At 35.6% G+C, this 14,877-nt stretch overlaps 1 protein-coding gene across 1 annotated transcript in view; it reads right to left on the bottom strand.

The window, feature by feature from the left end:
- Positions 1 to 14,877, bottom strand: part of cplx3a (complexin 3a) — a 32,573-nt gene that overhangs the window by 5,699 nt on the left and 11,997 nt on the right. Inside the window, exon 2 of the mRNA XM_039773182.1 lies at positions 8,091 to 8,178. Within this exon, the coding sequence (XP_039629116.1) occupies positions 8,091 to 8,178 (88 nt within the window). The remainder of the gene's footprint in view (positions 1 to 8,090; positions 8,179 to 14,877) is intronic.

Genomic DNA, 14,877 nt, shown 5'->3' with positions numbered 1-14,877 from the left:
TTATCTTTGTAGTTGTATAAAAAGTATATACAATCTATATAAGTAGAATTGGAGTCTATATAATATCTAATGTATATATATAGAACTGGAATCTATATAAACAGAATTGGAATCTTTAAATTTACCCAAGACAAATAGTTTATGAATGGATATAATTTAAGAACACATTGTCTGAACATGTGGAGTTTCTTTAAAATTATACTAAAGAGCAACAAGGACAGCTATCCAAGATATCTAGAAGAACCCTGTGCCACTAGATCTATGCCCCTGATGACCAGGTTTAGACCTTAACAAGCTCCCATTAAGAGAAGGGCAAAACCTGCACCATTTGGATAATCCATTAACTTTTAGAAATAATGTTAAATATATGGATGAGTCCAAAATGTAACATTTTGGTCATAATCAATAATGCCACTTAGTGAAAACCATAACATACAATGTACTAAAATATCTTGATCTCCTCCATTAAGCATTACATGAATGGACAATGTTTTGAGACTTCTTTTTATCCCTTGGATTTAGTTGACCAAGTTATCTGGCTTAATATCCTGCTATATTTTCTCTTACATATTTGTACGTATATGTTTTTTTCTAAATTAGTTTAATGAGTGAAATGATGTGCTATCTGCTGTAAAAACTGACAGGTCTGCCTTGTAAGATACGATTTCTCACAATGCTTTAAGCCTTGTAAAATGTATACTTTTTGCTTAACAAATCATCCCATTGTATTTAATGTCTGTACAGAAACAATTGAACTATGGATTAGTATAAAAACTTATTCAAACCACTTGATCTCAATGAATATTGTATGGTTCTCTTTGTTTTTTATTACAAAACTAGGTAAAGCTGGTGAGAGTTTGTTGCTAATACAACCTCCTCAGTATCACAATACCTCCCGTCAAGTTTCACACAATTATATTATATGGACAAAAGAATTGGAGTGCCTGACCATTAAACCAACAGGGACTTTAATGACACTGCATTCAAATATATAGACTTTAATATGGAGTTGGACACCTCTGTGCAGCTATGACAGCTTCCACTTTTCTTAGAAGGCTTTCCACAAGATTTTGGAGTGTTTCTATGGGAATTTGTGTCTTTACATTCCATAGAGCATTTATGAGGTCAGATACTGATGTTGGACAAGAAGGCCTGGCGCGCAATCTCCATTCCAGTTGATCCCAAAGGTGTTCGATGGCTTTGTGGTCAGGGCACTGTGCAGGCCAGTCAAATTCTTCCACACCGAACTTATCAAACCATGTTTTTATGGACCTTGCTTTGTGCACTGGGGCATAATCATGCTGGAATAGAAAAGGGCCTTCTCCAAACTGTTTCCACAAAGTTGGAAGTGTAGCATTGTCCAAAATGTCATGGTGTACTGAAGCATTAAGACTGCCCTTCACCAGAAGAAAGAGGCCTAGCCCAAACCCTTAAAAACAGTCCCACATCATTATCCCTCCTCCACCAACCTGCACAGTTGGCACAATGCAGTCAGGCAGGTAACATTATCCTGGGATCTGCCAAACCCAGACTCGCCCATCTGACTGCTAAACAAAGAAGCGTAATTCAACACTTCATAGAACACATTTCCACTGTTCCACAGACCTGTGGCGGTGTGCTTTACACCACTCCAACTGACGCTTGACAGAGGACTTGGTGATGTGAGGCTTGCACGCAGGAAACCCATTCCATGACACTTCCACCACACAGTTTTTGTGCTTACCTTAATGCAAAAGTGAAGGTTTGGGACTTTTCAGCTATGGAATCAGCAGAGTGTTGGTGACTTTTATGCACCATTCACCTTAGCAGTTGCTGACCCTGCTCTGTGACTTTATGTGGTCTTCCACTTCATGGCTGAGTTGCTGTTGTTCCTAAACACTTCCATTTTCTAAAAATACCACTTACAGTTGACAGTGGAATATCCAGCAGGGATGAAATTTCACTGCAAAGGTGGCATCCTATCACAGTACCACGCTTGAAGTCACTGAGCTCTTCAGAACGACCCATTTTGTTTCACAAATGTTTGTAAATGGAGACTGCATGGCTAGGTGCTTGATTTTATACACCTGTGGCAATGGGTCTGACTGGAACACCCAAATTCAATAATTAAGAGGTGTGTCCCAATACTTTCATGTACTGTATGTCAAAAACATGGACAGAGAACTCAACTCAAAATGCAATATAGGAAAATATTTGGTACTAGTTGTAAAAGTCAAGAACTCAATTGAAAGAACGAAAAAATTACAAATAAACTCACAGCAAATACTGAAAAAGCAAATGAAAAGCAAAACTAGTTTTCTTGAAAGTGTTGGTAATGGACTCTCAGGGATACCTAATGTGAATTGAAAATAATCTGGACTTTATTTGCCATCAGACATTGACCTCCCTAAGAAATTCCAGTGCCCCCAGCTAAATTTGCCCTGACACTGACCTTCTTTTGCAGCTGAGTTATTTATGTATTGTAATTTTCACAGTCTCCAATATATTGAGCACTGATGGCAAAAAGAGTCCTATTTGCTGCATATTTTGATTTTTTTAATTAACTTAATAATATTAATTCAGTTCCAATTCTGGTAAGTTTCTGCTTGTTTTTAGATATGTTTTTTAAATAACAACGTTTCTTGACTTCTGAGTGCAACTCGGCAAACTCAGTGCTGAAATTATACCACTATTGTTTTAGTTTATAGAAGAAGATGTAGGCCTCTCATTATTAATCACCCACACATAATTGTAAGTATTGCTCTAAGTATTGCACATCACAGGAGAGCACTGGTTATGAAAACCAAATGTGCTTATGTGATGCAACACCTACTTTTAAGACATGGGAACTCCACTGAACCACAGTCAAAGTCATAAGGCTCAGGTAGAAACATGAGAAATAGTAGTGAATTTTCCTGGGAGTGACATGCATGTCTAAATTACTCCAAGAGCACGATATAAAATCTTTCTGAAAATCACATACAATTCTAAAACAAAATATAAGATTTGCACAATGAAAAAGACACTGGGGAAGGTGGGCTTCACTGGAGAGCATGAAGGTGGAAATCACACAAATGCCCAACTCTCATTTGCCAGGAACCACCTGGACGATAACCAAGTCTTTTGATAGAATTTTCTCCTCTGAAGAAGTAAGACAAAAGTTGGACCTTCTAGATGACATTGTTCCCAAACACAATATTCTGGAGCAAATCTACAGTGAGTTCTGGGTGTGTGACTAGGGTCCTGTGATGGAGTGGTTTCCCCCCCAATGAAATAACTGAATATCCACACGTCAAAATCACCATGAGTGAAGCTCAAAGAAACAATTTAGTGTCTGTGTGACAAAATCACCAAAGGACACAAAAATTCCTCAACTTGATAACACGATTGATTATTGACACCCAAAAAGTAAAGGGGGTTATGACCACACTACAATAACCTTGTGTCCACACGCTGCATTGTTAAAAGTATGATCAACTCCCTATTAAGAACCTTTATTCTTTACGTCACCTAGGGGCCTCTGGGGGTCTTAATTCAGGCTTGACAAAATTACATTCCATGGTAAGAACATCATATCAGTGGTCAGATAAGTCTGTGCAATTCTAATGGTGTGAGGGTGCTTTGTTGTCACAGGATGTGGACAATTTTCTATAACTGAAGAAATCATGAATTCTATTCTACTTTAGAAAATTATTAAGGGGGTCCAGACATCCTTCATTGAGCTCAAGATGAAACACAGATCACGCAGCATGCAGCAAAACAATGATCCAAAACATAAAAATTAGTCTACATCAGAGTGGATGAAAAGAAGCAAAATTTAAATTTTGAATTGGCCTAGTCCAGGTTCAGGAACTAAACCTAACAAAAACTTTAGCATGACCTGAAACAAGTGATTATTGGTTGAAAGTCCATGAAAATAATTCTGTGGACTAAAATTCCTCTATAGTGATGTGCAGGACTGACATTGCATTTGTTGGAAATATCGGAGTACAGTTATTGTAGCTAAAGATGGCACAACAGGTTATTAAAAATACATGTGCAATTACTATTTCCACACAGTGCCAGTTGGTGTTGGATAACTGTATCCATTCAATACATGACATGGGAAAAAAAGTTTTATGTGTTCCCATGGGTGCCCTTTATCTAATATTATATTTTGGTAGAACCCACCAGCCACAGTATTCACATTATGAGCACAGAGACTTTACACCAGTGATTTCCCTGCATAAAAATAGAAATGCCACTTCTAATGCCACTGGGCACATAGGAGCTTTCCTTTAAGGCTCTCCGATATCCTATACATTCTCTACAAAGCAGTAGAGCCCCAGTTCCAGACAGCTAGTCATTGGAGTTTTAGAGGAAAAAAAAAACAAAACATTTTTTAAAACAGCATTTTAAATTATCTCTATTAATGTAAGCTATATCAGAAATCAATTAGTGGTTTTCCTAAAGTATAAAAACCTGTAAAGAGTGTGCAAATTCCCTGATTGAACAATGATGTCAAGATGCTGTTTGCAATCTTTATCAAAAAGAATCAACAAATGGTATCTTTCTATAATAACACAAAACCATTTTGGATTTGTTAAAGGAAGACATCTATTATCAAACCTATGATGACTGTGCAATAAAAACATGTGCATGGATTAATTTATTACATTTTAGTCCTGAATCCTCTGTTTTATGAATAATATGAACTCAGACTATTTTACACTCAAACACATTACTAGAGAGGACTGTCCATTATCAATAATGCTTGACATAATTGCAACAGAATCCTCACCTATGTGCAATGAAAACAAACCAGAGATTATAGTTGCAAAAAATCTATTTAAAGTGAATTTTTGCAATCTGGTGGCCTGCATCAAACAACATGTTAATAGATGTTCATCATTTCATCTCATGTTAGCAAGGAGAATAAATTTCCTCTTTGTCTTTCTTTCTCTGTATAAAAAATAACTCCTTCATTAAAAATGAATACAATTATTGCCTTGTTTATTTACAATGTAAAAAGACAACATAATGAAGCCAACTTTACAAAGTCCTAAAGTAAACTATGGCACAGCATTAAGTACTTTCCAATTTTATATTGGGATGCAAATATACATGCTTTAAGACAATGAAAGGAATCACAAAACTGTACCTGCTTCTTTAAACATAAAAATTTTATTCAAACCTTTCTTTACAAATCTTGCAAATTGGTCCTGCACTTACTAATTATCACAAATTTACCATTCACTGAATATGGAATACCGACATAAGGAACACTTTAAAGCTGAATTGTTATTGTCACATTCATTGTTTATTACAACCGACTTCAAAGGAATACTATTAAGATAAGCAAAAGTACTTACAGTATATTAAGCTATATTGTAAGGACTAATGTAGACTATATTGTGTTTTTTGCTCACATAGTTCCCTGAAATGGGACGGGAAGGAGGGATGATATTGATTTGATATGTAACATAAATTAATTGTGCCAGCATTGACTGAATCTGTGTGTGTTCTGTGTCTAATTTATTGTTGTGAAAGTGACACCCAAGAACATTTTGAACGTTGTGTAAAAAAACCCAAAGTGAAACATATCAATTACTTAATATAATGGTAATTGTGGAAACTGCAAAACTGTTAAACTGTTCTTGCACAGCACTCTTTACCAAGTGCAGGCACGGAGCTCTGCGACAACTCTCAAGGCAAAATGCAAAAATAGATCATACTGCTCACGTAAGAAAGAACTATCACATATGAGTAAACAAATTTATTCAAATACATCAAAAAACAAAGTAGAAACTAATTAACATAAGTTAAAAACAACAATATCTGTCGATCAGTTAATTGTAGAACCACAGCCAGATATAACCTGTATATTTTTCTATCGATTTTCTAAACAAGATTTTTACTTTGTGTCAAGGAAATCTGGGATCAAAAGATGCATGGGAAAGCCAGCTAAAACTGGGATGATGGTTCTTTGCACAGTCAGTTCATGCAACATGTACTGTACATCCTAAGAACGCTGAAGATAAAAAGCAGTACACATACTAAATCCAACATTAATACAGGCAAGAGATGCACGTATCACAAAGAAATATATTTTTTAGCACTGCTGAAAGAGTGTACCGTAGAAGCAATAAACTATTATTTTACTGCTTATATCTCGTTCTATTTATTACTAGCTCTACAAATGATTACCTTTTAATTTAATAGAGCTAAAACAATGAGAAACTACAGTTATACAAGAGTTAAGAATGTTGGTAGAAACTAATGAAGTAAAAAATTTATCTGAACAAATTTGTCAAAATTAACTAAACATAAGTAGTGACAAATACTAAAATTTAAACGATATAGTGTGTTGCTGGGGGATATCAATATTCAGATGATTTATTAAACTTTTAATGAAAATGAAAGACATTTTGAGTCAAAGAAGTCCATGTAAGGCTATAGTCTCATTCCAATATAGACTTACAAAAATAGGCACACAATTTATTTATTATACATTACAAATATTATCCATTTCCGTTCCTTAAAAAACTATCTATGACAGAGTTGATTAAATTGTAATATATGATCAAATAAGACAGGGAAACCAGAACATAACTGGTAACCTTAAACTTGCTTATCCATTGTCTTCTAAAAAATAAACAGCTTTACTTTGCAATTTACAACATAATCTTAAGGCTTATACTATTTTAGAATTATGCAGCTATCCAGGTGAATGATTAAATGATTAACAGATAATACTGAAGTATAAATAAATTCATACTCTAAAAAAAATTTTACACAGCTTCTAACAGACAGATTTAAAAGATTAATTAAAAAATTAATTTGCTCCTGAAATGAGAGAATTGAGGCTGTGTCTCCCTCAGCAAACAACACAGTACAGACATTCATGCACATTCATTCGTTTACTCAACTTGATTTAGCTCTGGGTCATGGGAAGACTGAGACTCAGCCTGTTCTTGCAGCCTTAGATGCAAACGTAGGACAGGTGAAATTCCATCAGACTGCAGATTTACACTCCTATTCATATTCACACTCATTCATACCTGGCCAGTAAAGAGTCACTGGAAAATAAGACAAAACTCTTGTCTTTGGGTTGGAAAAAACATGCTAAATGATTCAGTATAGATATGATCAAGCCTTCCCTGTGTCAGTTTGAATGTCACAGGCCATAATGTGTTTCTTGCCTTATTTTCTTGTCTAAGGTCTCCGAAACCTTGACTAAGAACAGGACAGACTCCGCATATGTTTTATTATTGCAATACTCTTTCATACATTTACATAACTAACTCAAACGTTTGCGTTTCTCTGGGAACCTTTTAAATTACATGTGCTCATTTATCCAGTTCTTTATCATTGCTTTGAACATATTTCTTTAGGTTCTACTTTGTTTTCTTGATACTCTCTATATTCCAGATTACGTGATATTTTAATCCGTAATTTTTAAACAAGTCTAACCTTCCAATACTGTCCTTTTTTAAGTTTGTCGAAGCAACTACTAAAGTTGGACAATTTGTTATTTGTCATATCTGACAGGTGCAACAGAACCTCCTAGCACTTTCCTTGCAGCACCGTGGGTATCACTTAGTCCGGACTGTAATATGATCGCCCCGTTTTGCAATTCGTGAAATGACCAGAGCATACTGGCAAATTGGAATGTTTTATTCGAATCTTATGCGCATTACGATTTTTTCCTAGTTTGTAACTCCGAACAGTTATTAGGACCTGCCGGCTGACGCCCACCATTTTGGCGCGACCCAAGCACACCTGCAGCGCCACAGAGCGTGGTGGGACTCGGTGACGTCATCGCCATAGTTGACGGTAAGATGTTTGCTTGCTAGTTAATATTTCTGCCTGTACTTCTACTCCTCCAGCATTGCATCACAGTAGCTTGTAGTCCTTGTGGATGTGTACTGTGTTCAGGGACACCGTAACTGTTTCAGTTTTATTCAGTCACCGTTCGTATTACAAACAACCGTACAGCTACAAGGCACTCTGCTGGCTTTGCACAATATTTTAAAAAAGCTAGATAATATGCTTATGGAAACGGGAAGTATTATCCCAGATTTTTTTTCTCAAACGCCACTCCGTGTTAAATAGAACCAAAAGAATCTCACCTTCGGCAGTCGGTACTTCTCTCTGAAGTGGGTGCGCACTGTAGCCCGCTCTGCTTTTTTCTGCGCAAAATTTGCATCCCGCTCCATTCTGAAAGAGCAAAACAGCACAATTTTAAATTAAAAGTCATGTCTGTATTCGGTGGATTTTTTCACACCTGATAGTTGCAGTGAGTTCCAGAGAAAGTAAGTGAAAAGAACGGAATTAGGAGATTACATTGTTGTGCGTATTAGACGTTACAAAGGGTACTTATTTAATTTTTCCATCCATCCATTGACCAACCCGCTATATCCTAACTACAGGGTCACGGGGGTCTGCTGGAGCCAATCCCATCCAACACAGGGCGCAAGGTAGGAAACAAACCCCGGGAAGGGTACCAGCCTACCGCGGGGCGCACACACACACACAATTTAGAATCGCCAATGCACCTAACCTGCATGTCTTTGGACTGTGGGAGGAAACAGGAGTACCCGGAGGAAACCCACGCAGACACGGGAAGAATATGCAAACTCCACGCAGTCAAAGTACCTGCTGCCTGTAAAAATAAGTGTTTAAAAATATGGAGGTGGACTATTCCATCCATCCATTTTCTAACCCGCTGAATCCGAATACAGGGTCACGGGGGTCTGCTGGAGCCAATCCCAGCCAACACAGGGCACAAGGCAGGAACCAATCCTGGGCAGGGTGCCAACCCACCGCAGGACACACACAAACACACCCACACACCAAGCACACACTAGGGCCAATTTAGAATCGCCAATCCACCTAACCTGCATGTCTTTGGATTGTGGGAGGAAACCGAGCGCCGGAGGAAACCCACGCATACACGGGGAGAACATGCAAACTCCACGCAGGGAGGACCTGAGAAGCGAACCCGGGTCTCCTAACTGCGAGGCAGCAGCGCTACCACTGCGCCACCGTGCCGTCCGTGGACTATTCCGAATATGGTAAATAAAGGCTGGAGGAATGGGAGTTATGGATGGGTTATTTATAATTATTCATATCTGTAATTCCTACACTCTTAAAAGTAATGGTTCTTTAATGTCACTTTACTAGGTTGTGTGTTTCTTCATAGAACCACTTTTTGACAGAGAACTATTTCATTCTGGGAAGGGATCTTTGCATATGAGATTGGTTTCGGGGTTTTGAAAAGGCTCCTAATATGTGTAGAAAACAGAAATCTTTAATGTATAGCAGGCTATCAAGCCAATCAATAACATATGAACGTAGTATTATTGTATTCAGCGAGAATGGCCACTGGTATTTTACAAATCTGTGACCATCTATTCAGGTTATTTACGAAACCTGTTACTGACCTAAATAAATGTGGCTTTTTTCAGGAAACTTCAAGTGGATGGTTCATTTATTTCATTTATTGCATCACTTTAGCACTTTTTTTTAAAGAGTTTATATTTTAAACACATTATTAACTACTGCAGTATTTTATAATGCCAGTATTGGTTTGGAACCCTCATCCATAGCTTGCCTAGAAGATGATGCTGCTTGCACATGTCATAACTCCATAGTCCTGGAAGGAATCCCTATGCAGAATTCAGATTTTATAGGAGGTGTTAACAATACACTCTATACAACAACTTAGGCACATCAAAACAAAAGGTGAATGGACAACCCTGTAAGAAGCAAGGCCCTAACCATAAACGATAAAATGTTCAGATAAATTCAGCATACATGAGTAAATCAAAAATGTAAGACATATATGAAATACATTTTTAGATATCTTAAATTTACTTCACAATATCTTAAAATGTGCCTCTGCCCCATTTGAGATATCTTAAAATGTATTTCAATATTGCAGAATATTACAATCTGAGATATCTTAATATATCTAGAAATGCATGCGCAGTACATGTATTAGAGATCTTAAAATGTAAAGGGACAGATATTGAGATATCTAGAAATGGGCTTAAAACATTAAACTGCATTTTAAGATATCTGAATTTTATTTTAGATATCTCTAAATGTTAATTCAGCTTGCCATGCATGTCTGAAATGCCAAAAAAGTCAGGACAGCCAAATTGGGGTTGATATATGTGGAAATGTCCAAAAAATGTTTATCACTCAAATTATTTGTATGATAGTGGAAGCAATTGTAAGACATGCACTATAGAAATGCAGTAAAGGTGTGTAAATGTTTAGATGAAGTCAAATTTTACGATTTGCATTCCTAAAAAGATATAACAGGGCCAGCGTGAGTGGAAAAAATGCAGATATTGCACCCTTGGACTTGTGTAGTTAAGTGAGGAATTCAAAGAAATCAAGCTTTGGGCAGAGTGGGCACATTTTTTTTTGGATTAAGAGCTGTCACAAGTGAGGTTCTTTTACTACTCCTTTTTAGTTAAGGTAAATGATATAAGCACAGATAAACTTTATTAAACATGGTGATGAAATTGAGTTAATGAAATCAGCAAATATGCAGATGGACCTAAATAGAATTCAGATTTGGGGTAATATTTGAAAATATTAAGCACTGATAATGAAATGCAGAGCTACACAGCAATGATAGGCATACAGGAAGATAGTTTATATAATACCCTGCGGAGAGTGTGTCAATTGAGGTTATGTTTAACAGCATAATATGAGGGAGTTACATACATACATGTATGCTGGACACCTCTTGAATAGTTTATGCTAAGTTTTCTTAACAAAATAAGACTGTAACGTTAGTTGACAAAGTCTAGAATATAACTATTAATCTTATCATTTCACACTTAGCAGTGTTTGAGAACCACTTGAGCCCTGATATAATAGGGGAGTGCAGTTACTATAAATATGTACATTAACTGAGCATTTGCTGTGGGACAGGAATCCAAAACCTTATTTTCAGTTGTCAGCATAAAAAATAAGGCTGTTTTGTAAACTGCAAATAATGTACGTATAAAGTATATGCATTGAATCCCAGGGCTCCATATGTAAAATTATTGAAAAACTGAAGATAGTTTTCCTGGTTTATTAAAAAAAAAATTCAGATATTATTTGTTCAATACTAAAATGGCTGATAAGTTCATCTTCGATAAGTTACAGAAACTAACTGTTCAGTAGTATGAATACCTCTAGGCTCCAAAAATAAAATGTTTAAGTGAATGTATACTCCCTTTTAAATTCATTTTTGGTCATGATAAACTGGTGAATTATTACTTATATAAGGAATGACATGCACAATTAAAGGTACATTATTGGATCTGTTGTCTAAATTATTTAGTTGGTCATAACATTTCAACTTCCATTTACTTGATACCTTGGAAGAGGTGGATTTTGGACAAACACTACAGAAGTATATACAAATGTTGTTTTGGAGTATGATGTATAACTATTAGAGAAATCCTGTTTCAAGATTAATTTTATTAAACCCTCGTAATTTGCTTCTCTTTGGTCCACATCCCAGCTCAGTTTCTTACTACCCTTAGCTCTTTGTCTGTGCATTGTAAAATTTTCTGTAAAGCAGTTCTATTTTCTTTTTTAATCTTGTTGATTATTGTGGTAGTAAGCAATCTTCATTTCCTTCATAATTCTTATCTTATTGTGATTGTAAATGTATTAAACTTTTGCAGATTTAACATTGATTTAGATTTAAAGTATTATGGTACTGAGAAATGAATGATTATCAATGATTAACCAACTGTCATTGTTTTTAACTCGTAATCTATGTAACCATATCTGTTTTACTGAAATTAAAAGAATTGGAGACAGAAAATCCTCTCTTTCTAAATCATTGGGATTATGTTCTGTGTCTGTCAGGGCAAAGTCTAAAGAAACATAGAGATTATCAATGTGGTTAGGACAGGCTTTTCATATACTGCGTTAACAGTGATACACAGGTTTGTTTACTTTGTGTTTTGCACAAATTCAGCAGTTTATTTTTTCCACTTTGCCTTCAAAATTATCCTTTATTGAAAAATCTTTTTAAATTTTGGAAAGGTGGTAATTTCACCAAAAATATTTTCCCCATATGTAAATTTTACTCTTGGTCTTGAAAGTTTGAAGCTAAAAATACATTTCATGATAGTAGAGTATTCTCTCTAATAAAGTAGACAAAGGCAATTTATTCAAAATAGGTCATACTGTAGTTAGCTCATTATTTTTGTAAAGTATTTATGTCATATAATTCACAATGGAGAAGTGCTTAATGTTGTTATTTCACAGCTTGAGGAGAATGGTTTACAGTCTTGGGCCAGTGTCTGTGCAGTTTTGAGGGTACTCTAGGTTTTCTCTCACAACCTAAAGACTTAAATGTGTGAAGCTAATTGGAGATCCTAAATTGACTCCATGTGAGTGTGGTCTGTGATGGACAAGTGCTCAACCGCAACTGATTTCACCCTTGCCTTTGAAACAGCAGGGACAAGTTCTGGTCCATCATGATTCAAAACTTGGATCAGGTTGGTTTAAAAAATTTGTTTTTTAATTTTTATTAGATTTTCACATCAGGACCAGTGCAATGAAGTCACCTAAAATGTACATAATAAGAAGGCAGAATGCATATTTAGGATTTGTATTATTCTTAACATTTTTACTGTTCCAAGTAGAATGAGAAACTCATGGGACTTTATTGCCTCTGCTACTTATATATTGATGATTTAGTTCGACTGTAAGCAAGATTTTAAGAAAGTTCATGACTGAGTAAATTATAAAATGTAATGTAAACAATAGAGATTACGGAATGTGGTAGAAAATCATTCTTAACTTATTTAACAGACTGCATCATGTAGGACAGCAAGAGTAAAATTAAAGCCTAGTGATGTCAAGGCTGATGTCAATTAGGAATGCTTGCTTTGGCCATTCTTGAAATAATATAAAATGTCACAAGGAATGGTGATGAACAACATCAACAAATAATATTTGTAAACCACTAAACCAGGGAGATGTTAAATTTAAAGTTGTTTTAGTACGAATTAATAATTTGGGGGCTTATGTCCCAGACATGTGTGGCATTCAGATCAATGCTAAAAAAGAAAAAAATATGAATATATATGTTTAAAGAATGAAAACGGAAAGGAGAAAATAAGTTGAACATCACATTAGTTAGAATGGAGGCTTTACAAAGGATGCTACAGTATTATGTTACTTTTAAACACTCATTTTAGACAATGGAAGATGCCAGAGTGAGAGCTAAAGATGGTTTCAGAAAAAAAGAATAGTGGTATTAATAAGTAGTCCACACTGATGGTTATTAATTTAGGAATATTGACCATACAGTAGCTTCATACAGTTCATTGTAATGGATATTGAGGAATGATATGAAGCAACAGAGATATTGGAAGAATATATGAAAAGGAACATATGAGAAATCAAATATTTTAAACAATTCAGCGAATAAATGCTGAATAAAATATAAAATAATTTAAATATAAAAATGACATGCAAACTCAATGCAGGGAGGACCTGGGAAGTGAACCCGGGTCTCCTAACTATGAGGCAGCAGCACTAGCCACTGCGCCACCGTACCACCCTCAAGCAATACAGAATTGATTATTAATCCAACACATATTTGGGATAGGAAATGACAGACTGGGCACACATTCTGCATAAGCAGCGCCTTGGGTGGAATTCAGATCTGAAGCGCTCACATACCACTGTGCTGCTTGATGTCTGACTACCTGTCTGAGTAAAACATACTGTTACTCTCTGTTTTCTGCATCAAGCTGTTGGAAACATTAATAAAGCATAACATTAGAACAATGTGGTTATGTATATGCACATGAGATATAATCGCAGTAATGGTAGGGATGTGAAATTGCATTCTGCCACATACTGCCTCAAAAACAGAAGTCATTCATTTCATTTCCACAAATTATCATCTTGTTGTTATTATCTTGGGGCAAGCTTTCAAAGTAGAGTCTAGACATGTCAGTCTTTACTGAAACTACTTATATTGTGTACTGACCTTATTTTTCGCAATCTGACTGCCTTCATCAGCTTACTTTTGTGTTTATATGGATATAAAAATTAATCTAATGAAAAAATGATGATTTATAGCTGCACACGATTTTTCCCTGCATTCCTTCCTAAGGCCCCAGGAATTGTACAAGTTTGGCGGAACTTATAGTTCACTACTTCACTGCAACTAATGTACCTGATTCTACACCCTATTATGAAAAGCAGTCAAGGGGGCTACAAATTCTTTTTCACTAGGCACTACTTCTTTAGACTAGTCATGGGAAAATATGTGCCACTAGATGGCACCAGTATTAGTTTTTTTTTGTTTGTTTTTTTTGTTAGAGCTGCATCACAATATTAAGCTCTATATAGTACTATAAAGTATAGAAAGTTCACAAAAAGGTAACTGCTTGAGAACATTTCTTCCTTTCTTTCAGAATATGAATATATGTCATATTACAGCTGCTTATGGCTAAATTACACACAGACCATAACCACCAATATGTTTGAACAAATAAAAGATAGAAATGCTTCCTTTTTGGTTTTTCGGGTTTCAGATGGCTAACTGACTACACTTAAAATGGCATGCACATGAAATATTCTGTTAACTTTGCTTTATTGTATGTTTCTATCCAGACATACATTTAAACTCAGATTGTGATAACAGTAGCAGAATTTATCAAATCTTCTTACAGCAAAACCTTTCAATCAACTTGCTTTTAGATTATATTTCAGGATTTGATCCAATAATCCTCTGTGTTTCCTGAATTTAACATGTCAAATTGTTATCAGTAAGGTACGGTACATAAATAGCACTTGAATCTAAAAACAAATCTTCAAAAAAGACCACCACTATGCCTATTTTTCATAAACCCTTTCTAAATGAAAATGTTTGTG

This window comes from Polypterus senegalus, chromosome 12 (genome assembly GCF_016835505.1).
Source record: "Polypterus senegalus isolate Bchr_013 chromosome 12, ASM1683550v1, whole genome shotgun sequence".
NCBI lineage: Eukaryota > Metazoa > Chordata > Cladistia > Polypteriformes > Polypteridae > Polypterus > Polypterus senegalus.
This window is presented reverse-complemented; position numbering and strand designations above follow the sequence as displayed.